This window comes from Boleophthalmus pectinirostris, unplaced genomic scaffold (assembly GCF_026225935.1).
Source record: "Boleophthalmus pectinirostris isolate CB_2022bp ecotype Guang Dong unplaced genomic scaffold, ASM2622593v1 HiC_scaffold_10, whole genome shotgun sequence".
NCBI classification, from domain to species: domain Eukaryota; kingdom Metazoa; phylum Chordata; class Actinopteri; order Gobiiformes; family Gobiidae; genus Boleophthalmus; species Boleophthalmus pectinirostris.
In genome coordinates, this window is record NW_026570971.1 from 31,177,031 (window position 1) to 31,198,702 (window position 21,672).

General features: G+C 39.7%; 1 protein-coding gene across 2 annotated transcripts in view; it reads right to left on the minus strand.

Annotated features, from left to right (window-relative positions):
• The window catches only part of frmd6 (FERM domain containing 6), a 76,274-nt gene that overhangs the window by 16,649 nt on the left and 37,953 nt on the right, over positions 1–21,672 (minus strand). For both annotated transcript variants that reach the window (XM_020916950.2, XM_020916949.2), the window contains exons 2-9: positions 17,857–18,110; positions 15,903–15,993; positions 10,202–10,281; positions 9,890–9,966; positions 9,310–9,496; positions 3,009–3,164; positions 2,164–2,229; positions 2,009–2,077 (exon numbers count right to left, since the gene is read on the minus strand). In XM_020916950.2, the coding sequence (XP_020772609.1) occupies positions 2,009–2,077; positions 2,164–2,229; positions 3,009–3,164; positions 9,310–9,496; positions 9,890–9,966; positions 10,202–10,281; positions 15,903–15,993; positions 17,857–17,955 (825 nt within the window). In that variant the 5' untranslated portion in view covers positions 17,956–18,110. The remainder of the gene's footprint in view (positions 1–2,008; positions 2,078–2,163; positions 2,230–3,008; positions 3,165–9,309; positions 9,497–9,889; positions 9,967–10,201; positions 10,282–15,902; positions 15,994–17,856; positions 18,111–21,672) is intronic.

Genomic DNA, 21,672 nt, shown 5'->3' on the forward strand with positions numbered 1-21,672 from the left:
GCTTTCAGACAATCTTGAAACTTTTCTGGCTGTGTTTGCTTATGTGTGCGTTGCGTCACCACGGTAACTCCTAAATATTCCACCTTTAGAGACACACGCAGACCACCCCCGGCATGATGTCACTGCAAAGTAACAATCTCCTCCACCGGAAAAGTTCCACGGTGCAGCTTTAACGGTAAATATTTGGGTTTTGCAGTGCTCTCCTCCCTTCTGTGCTTGTGGTGATGGGCCTTGTTTAGCATGACGTGAGTTCAGGGTGGAGTACCACACAGAGAAGCCTGTTATTTTGAACCAGGGCGGGACACGGGGCCAAAATAGAGCCTAAACCACAACCTCGCAGTCCCTCTTTCACTCTCACGATGCTCCAGACGACACCAGCGAAAACCAACACAAAAACTGACCAAGAAAACAGGAAGCATTTAGACAAGAACAACTCGGGTCAGACAGGCGCTGCTGCGAAGGCTAAAATTAGAATTAAACTCAACTTTCAAATCACGCAAGAAAATCCACGATGAGAAACCACTGTCTAGTCAGGGCAAACTTTGGGGAAAAGGTTTTACAAATATTTAAAAAGTCAGATTAAATGGGGAGAGTGTGTAATATATTACAGCTTTAAAAGTGACCTCCTTGCAGTGACTGAGTGTAGAGGAAAGCACATGGGGCTATAGCTCACATCTGTGCATTTGAAGATTCCTGATTGGTTCCAGTGAAAGGTAAAACAGAAGTGTGGAGAAGAACTTTCAGGTGTTAAAATGCAACTAACCACAGTAAATACTGGATTTAAGGGGCCGTCCACACCAACTGTTTTGGTCAAAACAGAGACGTTTTTATTCGTTTTGGCTTTTCGTCCACACGGAGCCGGCGTTTCAGGTGGGCGAAAATGGAGTTTTTTGAGAACGGGTTCCAGAGTGGGGAAATCTGAGAAGGCTGGCGTTGCGTTTTCGTGTGGACAAGCAAACTGCAGCTTTTGGAAAACGATGACGTCACGATCCCGTCATCGCCAGGGTCCTCCGATGCAGCGAAGGCTGTAGCCCTCAAACTATCCTCTGCAGACAGCAAGACCATTGCCGAAATGTGACAGGTGAAGCCTGCGGAGTCGCTCCCATCACCCAGCAACCGAGACAAGCGCTAATGCTAACAACACGCACCACAGATTATGCACACAGATTAATAACAAAGACTATGTTTATACTGAAATGAATCCGCGTATCACCGTATCAGAAACTCTGCATCCAAACACGTCGTTTCTGTGTCCGCAAGTCTTCTCTGTCCACACAGCGTTGTGCATATTTGTTTACGTTTTACAGAAACGAAACTTAAAACCACATGGTTAATTTGTATAAACTTAAAAAAAAAAAAAAAAAAAAAAACTGCTCACTATTGTGCACTGCTGTGGTTCAGCTTGTCGGACTAAAGGACACGACTCAGTGGAATATATGAGTTCTTTCTGTGACTTATGTTTAACTTTTGCTAAACAAAACGGCTATATTTCTGGGATACATCTAAATTCGGCTAAATTACCTTAAAGTTTAATGGTGATGAGATCTGCATTATTAAATATTATTATCATTGTTAACAGCGCCACATACAGGTGTGGCAGATGTATTACATCATTTTCACTCAGTGCTCCGTTGTCATGTGGACGTGAATATTTGCTGATCCGGCATATGTGTGGATGCAAATTTTTTTCAACCCGCAAAGTAAAAAATCCAGGAGTGTTGTTGTGTGGACGTAGCCTAAGAGGATTTAAGGACAATAAAATGAAGGGAGCTAGTTGGATTGGTCAATAGGAAAGATATAATGATTAGGAAAAGGATGTTTAGTTGGTGTTCAGGAGATTTGGGCAGAGATCACTTCTGCACACACCACATGAATAAAACCAGGACTAAACCAGAAGTACACAGGACCAAACCAAGTCTACATCAGGACTAGTCCAGTATCAAAACAGGACTAAGCTTGGACAAAAGTGTACACAAATTTAGATGTTTTGTGGATGACAAAAACTCACCACAAAAACTAGTTTCCCCACATTGGTCCAGGGGAAGTCGTACAGAAGCTGTCTCACTGAGCCCACGTTCTGAAAAAGAAAAGTTGATCAAAATTAGCAACTCATTGAGAATTTCTCTTTAAATTTACATTTATTTAACACTTTTATAATAGTACCTGAAATATTTGGATCCCACGTAAAGTCAGTCCTAAAGTCAAAGAGGCTTCTACTTCTTTTTTGTCCTGAAAAACACAACAGTAAGAATAAAAAAAAAAAAATAAATATATATATATATATATATATATATATATATATATATATATATATATATATATATATACTTTTGATTTTTTTTTGTTGCCCCAGTGAAGGCTGGATCAAATGCTGAAATTTTCCTCATATATTTGCACAAAATTTGCCTGAGTAACAGATGTATTTTATCAGCACTGCATGTTTCTGATGAGGGAACAATATTATAGCATGGTAGAAAGCACAAAGAAATACATTTTGTGCAATACTCCCTTCAATTTCTTGATAATCAGGAAGTGCACATTAGTATGCTATTTTTTGTTGGCTTTACCGTGAAGGCAAACCTCCATTGTGGTCTCTGAAAGTCGTAAAAAGCTCTCATAAACTCATCAGGGTGAAGAATTAGGATGCTCTGAATGCATTGCAACAGTGAGAATTAAAAAAAATATATTACTTATTATATTATTATTTAAATACAGTAATAAAAGTAATCATGATTTAACTCTGGATGATAGATGAAAATGAATGAAGAAATCTCAAAGGTTTTTCATCATAACCTTTTAAAAATGTTTAGATTGGACTGTAGGGAAAATAGTTTAAAAACCAAATTGTTAGTGGTTCAAACCCCCCTCTGATCAGTATGTATAGGCGTTGTGTCTTTAGGCAAGACACTTTAACCATTTTGCCTGCGTATGAATGCGATGTGTGAGTCATCAATGGTAAAAACTACCACAAATACGACTATAAACCCGACCTAAACCCGAGTGCAGACCTTGTAGAGTCTGTAGTAGTGCACGGTGACGTCGTCCAGCTGAGCGCACTCTTTGATGTATTTGAGATGAGCCTCGGAGGCGGTGAGAGCAAACTGGTCTTTGTGCATCAGAGGGATGTGTCGGAGGATGTACTCACGGCCACGCTTCTCTATCACCTGAACACACACACAGAGAAGAAATGTTTACATTATTATAGATCTGAAGATATCTGTCAAATAAACACAGAGACAGAGAAAGGTCATCAAAAGTGCTAACTGCAAATCGAAACGTAATCGCAATACTTAATACTATATAACAATTCAGTCCTAAAGGCATATATTATTATACCACAGAAGTTCTCTATCACTTAAACACTCATATTCACACACAGTTAAACGTTATACATTTGTACAGTTCACTGGGCTCAGACTGGCAGAGCAGGTTCATACTAAAATGTGATAAAAGTTCAGAGCTCCAGGGCAAATGCAGAAAACTACAGAAGCTTTGGCAGGTGCACAGGTGAAGGGGTTGGACCGTCGCCTCTAGGGCTGTAGGCGTTTCGACGATTAATCGATGGAGTCTCCGTCGATCTAAAATGTGTATTAGTTGACTGATGACTTTATTTAGATTACAAAGATTTCTATGGGACAGCAGCAGGAAGAAGAAGGAGAGACTTATCCAGAGAAAAGTTATGTTTGGGTATTTGTCTGGCAGATTACGCTCATGATTCACAGATGTAATGTCTTTATACATACATTATTTCTTACTTTGTGCTTTTTCCTGCTTAAATAGTTGTTTTTGCATGAACTGCAGGTGTAGTCTTGTGAGGGCAGTTTGGGTCACACACACAGAGATGCATAATAGTTTTGAGAGCTTTTGCCATGTCTCCTTTTTAGTCCACTAATCGATCAGCAGAACATGCCTACAGCCTCACAGCAAGAAGGTTAAGTTTGCATGTTCTCCCTGTGTGTGTGTAGGTTTCCTCCAGATGCTCTGGTTCCACTAAAACAGTTCAGCAGCGTCGCCTCAGGGGCCACAACTCCCCTGAAGATTTGATTCTCAGTCTCATATATTTTGGTTTCCTCGCATTTGGTAGAAATTTTCAAAGGTCGTCATCTGGTCAAGTTTTTGAAATGAAGGCAGCCATCCCAAAGTTATTTTCAGTCTGACAGTGACTTCCGGATTACAGATAAAACATCTCCTGTTCACCATTAAATGTTAACAGATCTGTCAGATCATGTGCTCACAAAGAGTTAGCCAAAAAAAAAAAAAGCCACAGTGGTTCAGGATTCTAAGTTAGGGTGACCAGATTTTCAAAATCCAAAACTGAGATGCCCCTGATTTGGGGTGGTTGGTAATAATAAAAATTGTGGAACAGTAAGTAATTAAGTAAAATCAAAGTTGTCAATACGATACATAGGCCACGATACGATACATACCTCGATACAGTGCACTTTCGATTTGATACAATATATTTCACATCAATTCTATAAATTTCAATAAAAAATAAAGGCCAAATCATGGCTGTGATATTAAAAGTTTTTGTTAAACAACTTCTTGTTCAAAGTTAATATAAAAAACAGCCATTTTAATCCTCAAAATGTCAATGTGAAAATGTCAGACATATTGCATAAACGAGTTTCCTTCCTCTGAACAAGAAACAAAACTGCAACTTTGTAACAAAATAATTTTGTAAAATATACCAAAAAATACTCTTGGTGATATATCGATACAGCAGCCCACGATATCGATACTGTATCATCACATTAAATGATATGATATATCGACATTACGATATTTTTGCACACTCCTTTTATGCACTCAGCTCATTCATGACAAACATTTGTTGTTTTTTGTGTTTTTCTTGTTTTAAAGCAGCTTTTCTGTATTTTACCTAAACAAATGATAACGTTTGCTTCTGTTTACTGTTAGCAGGTGTCAAATTGGTCAAAAATAGGGACATCGGGGACGTGTCTTGTAAAAAAACTGGGACAAATCACTGGTTTTGGATAAATCTGCTGGGACAGGGGACACAGGCTCAAAACTGGGACTGTCCTGGATAAGGGACGTTTGGTCAGCCTATTCTAATTACAAATATGGTGAGTTCTTCTAAAATGTAACGTACAATGACACCAGGTCGGTGGTGACCAATTCATCTATACATTTTGACAAATTGACCAATTAATCAAGCTCCAATTCCAAGTGCTTGACAAAGCATTACTCAGAACTTGTGGATACAGTATGAGGTGCATTTCTCAGGCCTGACATCACCTGTATTTACACAGCTGACACAGTTCAGCCTCAGGTTAGCACGAGCATTAGCATTAGCAGGTGTGGATTTGGAGCTCAGAGCTCAGAGCTGGAGGGCAAACTGAAGTCAACCTGAAAACACTGAACCAAAAGCAGCTGCTGCAAAGAGGAAACGCACAGAGCAGCTTCATGTGTGAGGATTTACACACAGAGAAAATATAAGCTGCTCAAGATGTGCAGGGTTAAGAAGAGGAGGAGAGGAAGGAAGGGAGGGAGAAAGAGAGAGAAGGAAGGAGGAGCAGGAGCAAGGGGGTGAGGGAAAGAGAGAGGGGGCTGAAAGGGGGAGAGAAAGAGAGAGAGAGAGAGAGAGGGATGGAGATATGGAGACGAGGAGAGGGAGAAAGAGAAGTGAGAGAAAAAGGGGTGATAGAGTGAAATGTGAGAGACGGGGAGAGAGATAAAAAAGATGTAGAAAGAGAGAAAGAGACATAGAAGTAGAGAAAAAAAAGGAATAGAGCTGATCTTCAAACAGTTTCCTGAGCTCCTGTTTGAGTGGAGGATAATCAGAGGAAGAGCAGAGTGAAGAGGAGCGTGTGTCATAGAGGATTATACACAGTGTCTTTACAGATATGTGACCATGTGTGGTAAACGGTTGGATTCATCGGAAGGAATATAGAAGTGTTCCAAAATAAAAAATGTAATAAATAAATCTTGGCCTCTGTGCACATTTCAAACAGCTTCAGGAGTAAAGGTGGGCATTTGGGACAAAAATGTATATCTATATCTGTTTCCTGGGACTGAAACATGCACAATAAATCAAATCATCCAGACCTAAAGACAATTTTAGTACATTTGTCCATATGGCTGTGTCATATGGCTGTTATAGGACCAGTACTACCAAAAAAAAAAAATTCACACTCTTTCATAAAAAACACACAGCAAACATGTATAAACAACTTTTTAGGCATAAAAATGCTTAATTTAGGGCATTAACTACAAAAGTGCAAAATACCAAGTCTGTAAGTAAACTAAAAATGTCCTTATTGCCTTAAAACAAAAAAAAGTGCAATCGCCTCTGTGCATTTATGTTGACGAGGATGCCTATTTTGCAATTTATTTGAGAAATAAGTGCACTTAGAGCAGCTTTGTCAATTGTTGCAAACACAGATGCACAAAGCATCGACCATTTTGACTCACTACACTCTTTGGCAAAGTTTGGGCCAATCAAAATGAATGAAGCACATGCGTTTGGCAGAAAACAAAGTTCCTATTGGATATTCGTTTTATGTCAGAAATATGCTTGGAAAGCTGGAAAGCTGCAGGCTGGCGCCACCTAGTGCCTCCACTCAATTTCATTTCTCTCCAGTGACTAGGTCAGGAATTGGAATATACTAGATGGTTCGCAAAAACCCTGGAAGCGCGAGTTGGGGCACCAACCAATCAGCGAAGAGTCATACATTCTGTGTTGGCAACGATTCCCAAGATCGAGGATTTAAAGCCGGAACAAAGAGAATGTTTGGTGAATTTTTACCAAGGAGAAAGACAACTTTGCCCTTCTTCCTGTGGGTTTTGGGAAAAGCTTAATACACCAGTTAGCCCTGTTAGCGGCGCATTACATACGCCATGACCAAATAGCAACGACTGGTTAAAGGAAAAAAGTACCTGCCTACTGTCGAGTGAATGAATCCTAACGCTGTGAGGTCAGACGGTTTCTACGAAGTGAAACCAGCTGATGAATCAGACTAGCAAATGTCAGCTTTTTGAGAAAAAAAAGTAGTTTCTATCTTTTATGGTTGGAAAGTTCTGTACGGTTATATAAAAGATATTCCCAGGTATTGTATACGATACCGTTGGTCTGGAAGGGTTAAAGTACCTGACCAAGACAAGCTCAAGATCTGGAGATGGGTCCTCTGCTCCTGACAGCTTGACCCAGAGACACTGAAGGCTGGGTCAAATGCAGACTTTATATTTGAACAAAATTTACCTGAGTAATAGATGTATTTTATCAGCACTGCACAGAATCTTACAGTTAACCATGAAGAGAAAAGGATAGGGCCTGGGAGAGATCACTAAATTCCTCAAACATTCACCTAAAACCTCTTCAGGCATGTTTTTGATGAGGGAATAACATTATAGCATGGTAGAAAGCGCAAAGAAATACATTTTGCGCAATACTCCCTTCAATTTCTTGATAATCAGGAAGTGCACATTAGTTTGCTATTTGTTGTTTGGTTTAGCGTGAAGGAAAACTCCACTCTGGTCTTTAAAAGTTGTAAAAAGAGTTTATAAACTCATCAGGGTGACGAATTAGGATGCTCTGAATGCATAAGTGAGGAAGAACTTTGGACCATTGCAAACTAGTTCTGATTTTCACATTTTTAAGAGATTTTAACCTTAAAACTGTGATTCCGTTTCAGTCTGACCGATCCTGTGCCACTTCGAGAGACTAAAATACAACGCCCCAATTTCATGATCCCCAAGTCTGTGCTGGTGATGAATGAAGGAGGCCGGGGACTGTCTGACAAACTGAGGCGGAAAATACTAAAAATAAACAGCTTTAAACACAGAGAGGCATTTCAGGGTCACGTCAACACTAGCTCAGTGTTCGTCCATGTAAGGAAGTGGTGTCTATGTTTTGTCACAATAAAAGATAAAATAGATCAGGGGTGTCAAACTCATTTTGGTCCTGGGGCCGTATCAAACCTATTTTGATCCCAAAGGGGCCGGATCAGAAAACTCATGGCATATAAACCCCAAAAATATCAATAAGTTCAAATATTTGTACAGAGAAACGCAAATCTATTACAGAAATCTTTTTTAATTCATGAACTCTTTCTTTTACTATTATAATATTATGAAAAAACTGAAACTTTAAGAAAAATGCAATTTCAACACAATGTTTTAACATGAATTTGTGTGCAAATAGGAATAAGTAAATTTTTCTTGGAAAATCCTGCACTCTGTGTCCACTTTTCTCATTTTTGACATTTTGTTGATGAGGGTGTCACGGTCAACAGTCAAAACGATCGTCCTTTAAGAGCGTTTGGAAAGAGACAAGTCTTCATTTGTGCTGCTCTGGTGGGAGGGGCCATGCACAGAGACACTGGAGACGCTGCTGTGATAAACACCACAGAAAATTACCAATATTTTAATAGAAAATATAATAAAAATATTTTAGTAGAAAATCAGTCAAGGGCCAGATTAAAGGTCTTGGAGGGCCGGATCTGGCCCCCGGGCCGTATGTTTGACACCTGTGAGATAGATAAGTGGATAGATAGATTTTATTTGTGCTAAAAAGACTACTCAACACTGCAGAATCCTACCTGTATGACTCTTTACAGAGAAGTACACTATAGAAAATACACTATAGAGGGCGTGCTTAAGTTGGAAGTGAGAAGGGGGAAATTCAGAGAAATGGCGTCTCAAATTCAGGACAATAAAAATGACTTAAACATGCATGAATCAAACAAAAAATCGATAAAAAATAATTGTAGTCATATTTTGATTACACTTGCATTGCATCTGTGTCGTGTGTGTTTTAGAGTTTATATTGCTATACACAAAAAGTTTATAAAACAAAGAAAAGAATTTGCCATTATCATCAATAAGATCCTTCAAGTTTCAGTCACCCCATTTCAGCCTAAATTTGGTTGATAATTTCTCCACACACAGTAGAGATTACAGTTGGCAAATTTGAGTGGATTAATCAAAAAATGTATCATCGATCAGTCAAGTAATAAAATAATTATTAGTTGCAGTCCTCATCAAAAGCTCGTAACAGTCAATTTGCTTCTCTGTGATCTTGCTGCTCGTCTTGGTCAGGACTACCTCAGCTGGAGGACTGTAACTACGGTGCATGTTTTGGGTTGATGGAGGAAACCAGAGTACCCAATGGAAACCCACACACACACGGAGAACATGCAAACTCCACACAGTGCACTCTGAAAGGACAGTTTCAATTTTCCCCATACTAGTAGATCTAAACTCACTGTTCCACCCACACTCTCTATATTAGCCTGTATCTATAGGAGAGAAGGAGGGGAGGAGAAGAGGAGGAGATGCAGTACTCACCCACGGGGGAAAGTAGGCCTCTGGCTCAAAGTATTTCCCAAAGTGTTTGTTTCGTTTGAAGTTTCCAAGATCAGCCTGAAGAGCGAAGGCGGCCAACAGGAAGTACGCCTCCTCTCTCTGGATGCACTGGGACAACAGCACCTGCTTCCTCAGGTGCCAGTAATAATAATACCGAGCCACACGGTCACTACCACAGGAGAGATGAGGAGGAGAGGAGTTTAAGGAACATGAATGATAAATAAATCATTATTGCTGTGCGTCTTAAAACATGGATAACAGAACTAGTTTATTTTAAATGTTTTGCAGTGGTTCAAAGTTATTTCCCACTTACTTTATGCATTCAGTGCATCCTAAATATTTACTGCAATGAGTTGATAAGGGTTTGTTCCCACAACTTTCAACTAGCATGCTAAGCTCGCACTTTCTGAATCTCACATAATAAAATTAATTAAAAAGTTAGGATGTTCAGAATGCATAAATTTAAGTGAGGAATAACTTTGGACCCCTGGAAACAATGAAATACTTGATTTTCAAAATTTGAAGACAGTAAATATAAATAAACAAACATATTAAATCAAACCTGATGAGTCTCCCGTTCTCTACATAATACTGAGCTCTGAAGTGAATGATCATCGGAGGCCCAAACTGGTCAATGCCCTAAAAACAAAACAAAACATTAAACATCGTCAACACTTAAAATGTTTTAGCTTCAGTCCAGTTTCCATACATTTATACTGCTATAAATTCCTCACTGGCCCAATTTATCAAGACTGCACCCATATTTATGTTGTTAAAGTGCCACTAAAGAACATTTTTGGCTTTCCAAGTGAACTGATGGATGAACTGATTTAATGGATCTCATCTCATTAAAAAGGTGTAGCCCCAGTCTCACCTTACTGGCCTCCCTCTTCCATTCTTTGGGGCAGTACTTGGAGAGTTTCTGGTCCAGCTCCATGTAAACATGTTCATTATCTGTGGAGGAGAGAAAAGAGTTAAAAATGTGTGGAAAAATGTATTCATCCTTAAGGCACTGTAACATAACAGAATCATTGTCTCTTTTTTACCGAGCTAAAATAGAATTATGTAGTAAAGGTGTCAGAGATGGTGACCTGACAGGGCTGCATGATTCATCACACTCTGAATGGGCATGGCAAATCTTCTGTCTTATTCTGCATAAAAACTGTTAAGCCTGTAGTTAATATTTGTACAAACATGTCCTGAAATGTGATTCTTTTATTAGTTTGTCAGTTCAGATGTCAGTCTTTTTGTCAGTTCTTCTGGATGTGTTTAAATTTAAACTGCTAAACCATAATTTATAATTGCATAAACTGGCAATTCAAACTTTTCTGATTTCAAGCAAAGCAATAAAATCTCCATAGAGACGTGGCAGACCATACACCAGAAAAGTTACACAGTGCACCTTTAAAGGTCCTATATTACACAAAACTGACTCTTTAAACCATGTTATAATTTTGTCACCATATCAAAAACATAATTGGAGTCGTGTTTTGTTTCATTCACACATGTTTGAGTAACACTTTATTATTAGTCTGTCCATGTCTCCAAAGCGCAAAATGCTCTGTTCTACGTTGTGATGTCATGAAGTTGCAGTTTTCAAGTTATGAGCCTTCAGTGCATTATATTTCCCCGTTGTAGGGGGGCGTGTAAGAAGGCTCACAACTCTTGATGCTGTAGAGCTCCCGAGGGCAGACCCCACGTAGTAGTATTTAGTGTCATCGGCGGTGATCTCCCGCAGAGTGAATTGTGCCTCAGTCTACGCGAACCACGCTGAAGCCCACGATTCCCAGAATTCGGGGAGTTTCAGGGACACTGCGTTCGCGGTCATGTTGATCTGGATACGTCCAGCAAACAAACGTCGGGGTCACCAGTGTGGAAGTTATGCGTAGTAAAAAGGAGCCGACAACTTCTCACATTTTAGACACAAAAAATCGCGTGTGGCTTTATTAACTGCACTCACAACTCTCAAGAAAGGGCTAATAAACAGTAACGGTAAACAGAACAGCGTGCCTCAAACGTCAACAGGTCTTAAAGGGACCGCGACTATACTGCATATAGAGCACAAACCTAAAAACTAAACACTGAACATAGGTAAACATGTAATTAATATGTCTCCAGTTAGTGGTGAATTATGTATGTAAATATGTATGCTAAAGGCACTACACCATGTTATAATTTTGTCACCATATCAAAAACATAATTGTAGTCGTGTTTTGTTTCATTCACATATGTTTGAGTAACACTTTATTATTAGTCTGTCCATGTCTCCAAAGCTCAAAATGCTCTGTTCTACGTTGTGATGTCATGAAGTTGCAGTTTTCAAGTTAACAGCTCCTTTTACCTTTAGTTTAGTAGAGACTGGCAAATCCTGGGCTGAGATCATCAAATGATTCTAGTAGATGTATGGAGTTTAAAAACACAGTGGAGCACTTTCTGTATTACCACATGACATCACAAGGATTTCATTTTGAGGGAAGAACTCAGCCTAAATATGCAAGTGTGTTAAACATGTGTAAATGAAACAAAACACAACTTCTGATAACATAGATCAGAAAATAGCACAATATGAGCCCTTTAAGTATTCAAGTTTCACTGTTTCTATTATTTTTTTGTTTGTAATTCTTTGTGACTTTGCATTCGTTTTAGATTCCCCACTAGATTTTGCAGAAGAACAAGTACAGAGACTGAAATAATAACTCCACCTGAGGCTGTTCTGGACCAGACTCAGCTGCCGTTTAAGTTCCCACAGTGAAAACCCAAAGTAAACCTCTCCTATGGAACAAAACAACACTGAAGTAATCCTGACTCAACCAAACAAGTCCGACTTATGGAGTCAGCTACTTTTCCAGAACGGATCATTCCAGCTTTGTTTGGGAACTCACCAAGACAATGGAAGATCTGCTGTTAGCTTTTCAAATCCCATTCTCTGGTGATTACTGGTGTTTATAGTGCTTTGGCTGGGTGAGAGGGAAGGGGGCAGCGGGTGGGGGTGGGTGGGCGGGTGCAGAGGTGGGTAGAGTTGTTTGACCTGCAATATGGTGTCTTGAAAATAAGCCATTAAAGATTGCTCAAACATGCACGACTGGGTGACACGGAGCGGTAGTGGGTGCGGGCGGAGGGTGCTGTTTGGGTGACATGGTGCAGTGGTGCGTGGAGGCAGAGGGGTCCTGGGTGGTGGGTGCTGGTTATCGCGTGGGGGATGAGTGGGTGACACAAAACAGTGTTGGGAGCGGGAAGAGGACGGTTTGGTAGGTGCTGGTTCAGTAAAGGGGGAGTGGGTGACACAGAACAGTAGTAGGTGCGCGCAGAGGGTAGTGGGTGCTGGTTGTTGGGTGGGGTTGATTTGATAACACAGGACAATGGTAGGTGGGGGAAGAGGAAGGTTTGGTGGGTGCTGGGTGGGTGCTGGTTGGGTGGAGGGTGAGTGGGTGACACAGGACAGTAGTAGGTGGGTGCAGAGGGTGGTGGGTGCTGGTTGTTGGGGGGGATGAGTGGGTGACACAGAATAGTAGTAGGTGCATGCAGAGGGTGGTGGGTGCTGGTTGTTGGGTGGGGGATGAGTGGGTGACACAGGACAGTAGTAGGTGGGTGCAGAGGGTGGTGGGTGCTGGTTGTTGGGTGGGGGATGAGTTGGTGACACAGAGAGGTTAGTGGGTGGTGGTTGTTGTTGGGGGGATGAGTGGGTGACACAGGACAGTGGTAGGTCCATGCAGAGGGTGGTGGGTGCTGGTTGTTGGGGTGGATGAGTGGGTGACACAGGACAGTAGTAGGTGGGTGCAGAGGGTGGTGGGTGCTGGTTGTTGGGTGGGGGATGAGTGGGTGACACAGAATAGTAGTAGGTGCATGCAGAGGGTGGTGGGTGCTGGTTGTTGGGTGGGGATGAGTGGGTGACACAGAATAGTAGTAGGTGCATGCAGAGGGTGGTGGGTGCTGGTTGGGTGGGTGCTGGTTGTTGGGTGGGGAATGAGTGGGTGACACAGAGCGGTAGTGGGTGGTGGTTGTTGGGTGGGGATGAGTGGGTGACACAGAGAGGTAGTGGGTGGTGGTTGTTGGGTGGGGATGAGTGGGTGACACAGAGAGGTAGTGGGTTGTTGGGTGGGGGATGAGTGGGTGACACAGAGCGGTAGTGGGTGGTGGTTGTTGGGTGGGGGATGAGTGGGTGACACAGAGCGGTAGTGGGTGGTGGTTGTTGGGTGGGGGATGAGTGGGTGACACAGGGCGGTAGTGGGTGGTGGGTGGCCCTTGTTTGTCTTGGGGATTTCACACTGTTCACAAAAACACTCCAGGAATGTGACAGTTCAGCCGCAGTGTCTCCTGTGGGACTGACCACAGCACTGACCCTCTCTCCCTCTCTCCCTCCCTCCGACTCTTTCTCCTCTTCATTTTCCTCTCTTTTACCCACTCTCTCCATTTCTCTCCCACATATACATAACAATTTCCACATTTATATTTACTGATTCCAACATGTTTTGATGATTCTTATCTTCACAATAAACCGTCTTAACACTCTATATCTATTCAAACCTTCCCTCCAAAATGCACTGTTTTATTTACTGAAACTTAAATCTCTAAAAACAGAGGTCTCTAGCTGTCCCCGCTCCCACTGGGTCAGACCTGGTGACTCAGAGCGCACGTAAAAGCGAGAAAAGGAGTAAAGAACGTAGTAAAAACATGTTTGGACGCGCTGGACAAAGGGAGACTGTGAGAGGCCCTGGGAACAGCCCCGACACACAGGTGAGAGCCGCTGCATTCAAGGACCACTCTGTTGTAGGAAATTATACTACTGTGAAGAGCAAACTGGTATTTTTAAGAGATTCCTGGACTAGGTTTTAAAGGTTTCAGTAATAAGCTATATGTTCTACAACTTGAAGTGCATATTTGGAAATTTACAAGTATATTTTAAACTTTAAGGTATAGTATTTTACCAAGTTTTCAGTAAATACAACTAAAATGGAAAAAAACTGACAACTCTTAATTCAGTTTCTGCCTAAAATGTTGCATACTCTAGCTTTAAAGTGAACTGTGTAACTTTTCTGATAGAAGACAGATAACAGACAAGTTGAACAAGATGGCATTAAAGTTGTCCATCTCCATAGAGACAAGCAGGTGAAAACACAAAGCAGAGACAAAAGTCAGATCTGTGGAGAGGCAACACACCTCACAGTACTTGTTTCTCTAGGTATTTTTGAGCAAAATCAGAACACCAGTAATTGAATAAAAGTTTGATACTGTGGAACATTCCAGGCAAAGCAACATTTCCATAAAGGCAGCCAGGTGTTCCTAAGTAGATGTCTCAATAATCAAAATATCGTGATATCATATAGTTAAAAGTGTCACAATAATATCGTAGGCCATCACATTATATAAAATTTTATAAGTCTCTTAGCTTGAATTAATAGTTATGGTGCAGCATCAGCTAAAAAAGCAGAGAACTACATAGACCATGATCCTTTGCTCCATTTCAGCACAGACAACATGTTATTAAACACTTTTAAATCTTAGTTCTTTGGGTTATGACAGAACCAAAGGACTGTCAAGGCATTTTAAAAGGAAAAAGCAGATTCACAATTTAGTTAGTCTCCACAAAACATCGCAGAAAATACTGAATCGTGAAAATATCGTATCGAGGGATTTGGATATCGTTACATCCCATACATTAGATTATAATTTGCACTGTGAACTCAATTTTGGCTTTAAAGTTTTTGTAGTGTGGGGCATGTTTTGCGGTATCTGACTTGAAATACTTTCCGAAATTGGTCAGCCCTATAATTTACAGACATTCCTCAATGTTTTGTGGAGGTAAAAATAATCAGATGCTCTTACAAATATGTACTGAAATCACAATATTGGCCAATGCAATAATCAGCATCAGAGAATAATGCATACATTTACATAATACGCATTTGAATTTATCTTATACTTTCTTAATCAGTTTAAAGATTTTTTTTTATTTACTATTTTTGTTTTAATTACACTTAACTTATCAAAATATAGTAGAAATATTACTACAATACAAAATGGCGTTAGTGAATATTGCATCTTTTTCTTATGTTGTCCAGCCCAAGATCCCAGGTTATGCAAAATTCTTGTGAGTTTGTTAGAATGTTGTTACCTCCTCAAAAACAGACAGTCTGTTTACAAAGCTCAAAATGCTCTGTTCCACCTGCTGATGTCATGTAGTTTTAGGGTTCACAGCTTTTCCCTTTAGTTCATAGAGATTCCAGGGTTGAAATGATCCAAAGGAGTCTAGTGCAGGTGTATGGACTTTATAAACACAGTGGAGCACTTCCTGTACATGACATCACAAGTTGGAACAGAGTATTTTCAGTTTGAGAGAAGAACTCATCTTAAATATGCAGGGTTTGTGTGTTAAACATGTGTGAATGAAACAAAACACAACTCCAGTTCTGTTTCGGAGTTATGGATGAGAAAAAAAGCGTAATATGTGCCCAGATTTCCGGTTTTTCAGGATGTTCCAGACGGAGAGAACAATGTGGCGTTAAATAAAAAGTGAAGACGAGTGTGACGAGTGGACGAACAGGATCAGAAATGGTTTGTGTGAAGGGATGACTCACTCTGAATCACACTGAGCCCAAACAGGTGACAGTCCTTGAGCCGCAGGAGGTCACACACCTGAACCAACAGCTCCTGACACAACGTTTTCACCTGGAACACAAAACAACACCAAGGTTCATTTAGAAGTGAATAGAATGGGAATAATTAACAAGTAAACAATTAAAGCACAAGGTGAAAATGTAAAGAGATGGTTTAGAATATGAGTTCAAATGTCTATTGTCTATTGCAAGCTTTGGCAGTGATCGTCTGTTGGCATAGCAATTAAACAATCCAAATGAGAGTGTCAATATTTGCACTCTTTAGCTTTTTAGTGTTGGCTACCTGCTGCTTAAAGAATACATACAAATCTTTATTTTAACACATATGCAAAGAGATACATGCGCAAAACTTTGACTTCTCTTTAAAAGGTTTGGAGGAGTTTGTCGTACATTTTCACATCACGCAGATCAGGTATTTTTTACTGTCCCAAGAGTTAAAAAAAAATAATAGAAAAACACTAATAATTTAAAGATAAAGCTCCCTCTGACTGGGGCAATCTTCTCTCATCGATTCATGCATTAACTTCTGTCCTTTCATTTAAAAATGCTCTGGTTCAATATTTATATAACCCATGTCATTGTTTTTGATCATTTTGTTGTTCATCTTGTTGTATTTTGTGATTATCTTTGAACTCTGTCTTAGTTTTTTGTTCAAATTCGATTTATTATGTGTCTAACAGTCAAGTGTGAGTGTGTGTGTGTGTGTGTAAGTGTGTGTGGTTGTGTTGATTTTGTTGTTTTGATGTTTATTTGAATGTATGTAACCTACTGTCTGCCCTACTGTATCTTTCTTTTGTTGTTGGAACTATGAAGACCCCCTTGAAAACGTGGCGAGACATCTCAAGGGGCTTATCCTCCAAAACAAATAAATTCAAATTCACATTTTAATTACATAATTTGGGGAAAATAATCAAAATCTGCTTACAAAATGGCCCAAAGTTACAGGCAGATCTTATCGGCTGCTCATGTGTCTACATTGGCCATGAAAAAAGCCTTATCAGTCGATCTCTAATGCTTTTATTATATATATATATTTTTAAAGACAGAAAAGTTCAGTTTAAATGATTTTCTCAATTATATGTGTAGTGAAACCACAATATTATTTAGGCTCATGGTGTTAAATCGAGATGTTTATAATAAGTTACACATTGACCAGGTTCTCAAGGTGCTGCTGACTCACACAGCACAATGAGACAACAAGTCAAGCGAGGAGTATTGCCCGAGAGAACAAAACAACAGTATGCACTGGTCAGAACCATCAATCTCGTAAAACGACATCTCTACCATCTAAAGTACAGTGGTCATGTACCGACCACACTTTGTCGACCGTTCAAACAGACAGTAATAACAGGAAGAACAATGCTCTCTTTGTGCTTTTAATGACCTCAGATTAAACTGTGCTGTTTTCAGACGCTCTGGTCACATCAGATGCTTTCACAGAGACGTCATAGTTTCAGATGGAGGGCGCAGGTCTGTAACTCTATGGACAATTTACTGTTTTTGAAAGAAAATATCAAAATTATGATCCACGAATGTTGAAGCTTGTTATTTGTCAGAGACTCGCTCCACAAACTTCTCATGTTAATCTTAAGGCTTTAATTTATTTCCTATGAATGCAGCTGATGCCATCAGTATTTCCTGAAGGAGTGATGCAAATTGGGGCACTAATCTGTCTGAAGTTGTTCTTGTTTTTTTTCATTTTGGTATTTCTTTGTTGCAGCTCACTTTATTTGTAGTGTCAGTGGCATAAAGTAGTTTAAAAAATTATCCTTTATTTCAATATTTCTCTGTAGCAATAAATACATCATGCTTCAAAATATATTATTGTGACCTAGGCCGAGCAAGTAACTATGTAAAACGAAATATGATGTCTTAAGAATGATGAAAAGTTCTCAAACAGGAAGCAGTCACTCACATTGACGATGACGTTGAGAGTATCGTCGTTGGGCAAAAAGACACAAACACAGCGGCGGTCCTGCATGGTTTTGTTATTATGGAAGCTCAGTTTGTTCATGTTTGAGTGACACAGCCTCAGAGAATCTTCCTCCTCCTCCTCCTCCTCCAGGGGCCTGCGGCTCAGCTACAGCCCAGGACAGAGTCTGCTCCTCTGGGCACAGGTACGACGGGGGGCTGGGGGGAGGGCATCAGGACCAGGGATCAGAGCTGCTCCTGGAGAACACAACAGGACAAAAGGGAGATATAGATTAGGGAGAAATTGATGTGGTGCAATTTTAGTAGAAAATGTAATTGAAATTGCGATTTTTCTGGCAGAATCCTACTTTTTTTAAACATATATCCCAATAATAATACCACTCTGAGAAGCATTAATATTTGAGAGAAGACTGAAATATGAACTGATAAACACAAGGAGCCTATGTACAGTATTTCAGAACATGTTTGCAAGTTTAAACTTCAAGTGCAACACAACTTCAAAGTTCTATAAAAAGGCAGGTTATTTTGCTATTTGCAGAGGGCATTTTATTGTTAATAACTGCTGCCTTTGTGATTTGATAACTGCAACAACTCAAAGTGTGATTTTGTGATATATTTGTACATTATTAAGCTGCAAGATTTAACACAAGTGAAACAAAACATTGCACTTTGAATGGTCTCTAATAAATCGCACATGCAAATATTCAACACATTCAGAGTTGAAAACATTAATCGCAAAAGTTTTGGGAAAAACACAATAAAATGTTCCTTTTCAAATCAGGCCCTAATAGAATCAGATATTGTGGGGCATGTTTTGCAATATTTGACAAAATAAGAAAAGATACAGTGTGCAGGATTTGATGACCAAGATGACTCCATGACATCTCTGCACACTGTGGACTAGACAAGACCTGCTGATAATGTTACATAATATTCATGTTTGTTTAACAATTTAGGAGGAGGAACTGTGTGACAGTTCTGGAGATGGATTGGAGCTCGCAGCTGAAACATGCCAACAAAGTAAATACAGCTCGTATATTGTCTTAAATAAATAGTTGTTAATGTTGAACAGAAGTTACAATTTACAGTTTTTGGATTAGTCATGTTTGGAGGGAATGTTTTCATTTCAGATACACAATGTCCTAAAATAAAACCAGGTTAGTGTTTATTATTCTATGTGTAAAAGTAGAGGAGGGCAAATGAAGGACATGGAGCTCCAGGAAAAGCAGGGCAGTGTTCCTCTGAGCTGTCCACAAAATGTGACTTCAGAGCGGGGGAATGTCAGAACGTCCCTGGGCACATCTGTGGAGGAAGTGACGCAAACTGAGTCACAACACTGAGCTGCTCAGGTTTAGTGTGTAAAGGACAACAAGACAAGACCTACTTTTAAAGGGCCAATGTTACGCCATTTTCTGATCTATGTTATAATGTTATTTCCTCATCACAAACACACCTGGAGTTGTGTTTTGTTTCATTCACTGAACTAAAAATAAAAGTGAGCTGTTAACTTAAAAATGAGGAATAGATCATTTTGAGCTTTGGAGATGTAAACAGACTTATAATAAAGTGTTACTCAAACATGTGTGAATGAAACAAAACACATCTCCAGGTCTGTTTTTGAGGAGATGATAACATTCTGAAATGACTTAAAGCTCTTAAAAGTCATAATATGGGACCTTTAACTTACCCATTTTGAAATTATTCAATTACAGGTATATTTGTCCATGGATTACAGAATGATTGAGATTAACATTTCAAAATAAAATATTCTTCTATACATCTTTTGAATGGGAAAAGTCCTCAAAACGTTGCATAAAACAATAAGATGAAACTCATGAATTGTTCAAACACATTGCCTGGTGGTGTTACCAGCTTGTCTCCATAGTTAAATGTATACTAATCTATAGATTGAAGTATACTGTGGAACATTCCAGGCAGTGCAATAACTTCCCTAAGTGTGTTCTACTGCTGGAAACATATAAAATATATGATATGTATTGAGGTGAAGAAAATTCAATAAAGTTCAATAAGTTTGTGCGTCAACAAGTGAAAAGTTTGGACATTTCCTTCAGAAACAGTGAATCATCCACAGTTACATGAGCCCTGCCCTTCAGTGACTCTACTGTCTACTGTTGTTTGCAGGATTAAAGACCTGTCTCAGAAGAATACTGTATTTTTCAGACTATAAGTCGCTTCGAAGTGTAAGTCACACCAGCCAAAAAATGCCTAATGAAGAAAAAAACATATAAATTGTACCGGATTATAAGTTGCAATATATGGGGGAAATGTATTTTATAAAATCAGAGACCAGGAACCAACAACAGAACATAAGTTTACCAAACTCTCCATCTCACTCCAAATCACTGAATCCATTGAATCCTTCATCCTCTGTGTCACTTATGAGCAACTCCACGCAACTTCGGTTGTCACTGAAGTCTAGACTTTGTTATCCAGTGACTTCCAGGAAAGTTGCATGGCACACCCTCCCAGTTGCCATGAAGCTGTGTTCTCCATCCCCACTTTCTGACAGTCCCCACAAGTTTCTCGCTCACTCCAAACTTTCTTTCTGCTGCTTGATTACCATTTTTTGCTGCATATTTCACTACTTGCAGCAGGACAGAGGCTTTTTCTGCAGGAGACATGCACAGAAAACTGATACTCAAGCCTAGAGCCTCTCGTGGCTGTCAGTTTGAAAATTTTAATACATAAATTGCACCGGAGTATAAGTCGCAGGAAACATCCAAACCATGAAAAAAAAAGTGTGACTTATAGTCTGAAAAATACGGTAATCAATAAATGTAAACAAAAATCTCAAACCCTCCTCCCACATGTTTTCCAATCAGTCTTGTTTTAGTCTTATGGTCGTCAAAAGTATCAAAAATCAGATACGAATCAATACTAAAACTAATGAACCTTTGCTGAATAGCTTTAGAATGATCTTGAGCTGTATCAGAACAAGTATAAGAGAACATAGACTAGTATACACCTATGGTCCTACCTGGACCACTGAGGGATTACACACATAAAAGATGTTGAAAATCACATTCTATTGTCTAAATAAACAGTGTTTTTATTATCATCGTGGTATTGAAATCAGTATTGAGTATCAAGTCGACTCCTTGGTATCAAAATCAAGTTTGAAATGTTCAGTATTGTGACGACACTACTTTGTAATCGTCCTAACTGTCTCTGAGCTCCATGAGGTTGTGTGCTCCTCCCTCTGTGTCTGAGGTGGAGCTGCAGCTCAAGTGGAAAAACTGAACTCTCCTGAACTAAAGACCAAACACAGCTCTGAGAATGAGCCTTTTGTGCATTATTCAGGTCACTGTGTTCAGCTCGGGACTTTATTTACATAGAATAAGACTAACACACTTCATATGAGATCTATAACACACTGCACAGATCTACAGTTTCCATCAGTGCCTCCACTATAGAATGAAATGGGAGCTATAAAGAACTAAACTTCTTATAACATACAGGACTGTTGTATGCCACATCGACCAATCTGATCAACCCAAAACATGCACCATAGGGCAAATTCTCCAGTGAAGGTCCTGATTAAGACTAGCTCAAGGTCTAGAGATGGGTCCCGACCTCTGAACTACAGTATCTCACTGACCCAGACAGCAGGACCCAATTAGCCTGATTCATCAGCCAGTTTCACTTCGTGGAAACTGTCTGACCTCAGTAGGAGGGTACTTTTTAAGTTAACCAATTGCTAATATTTGGTTGTGTTGTCTGTAACGCACCAAATCCCGTAGGAAGAAGGGCAATAACGTCTTTCCCCTTGATAAAATTC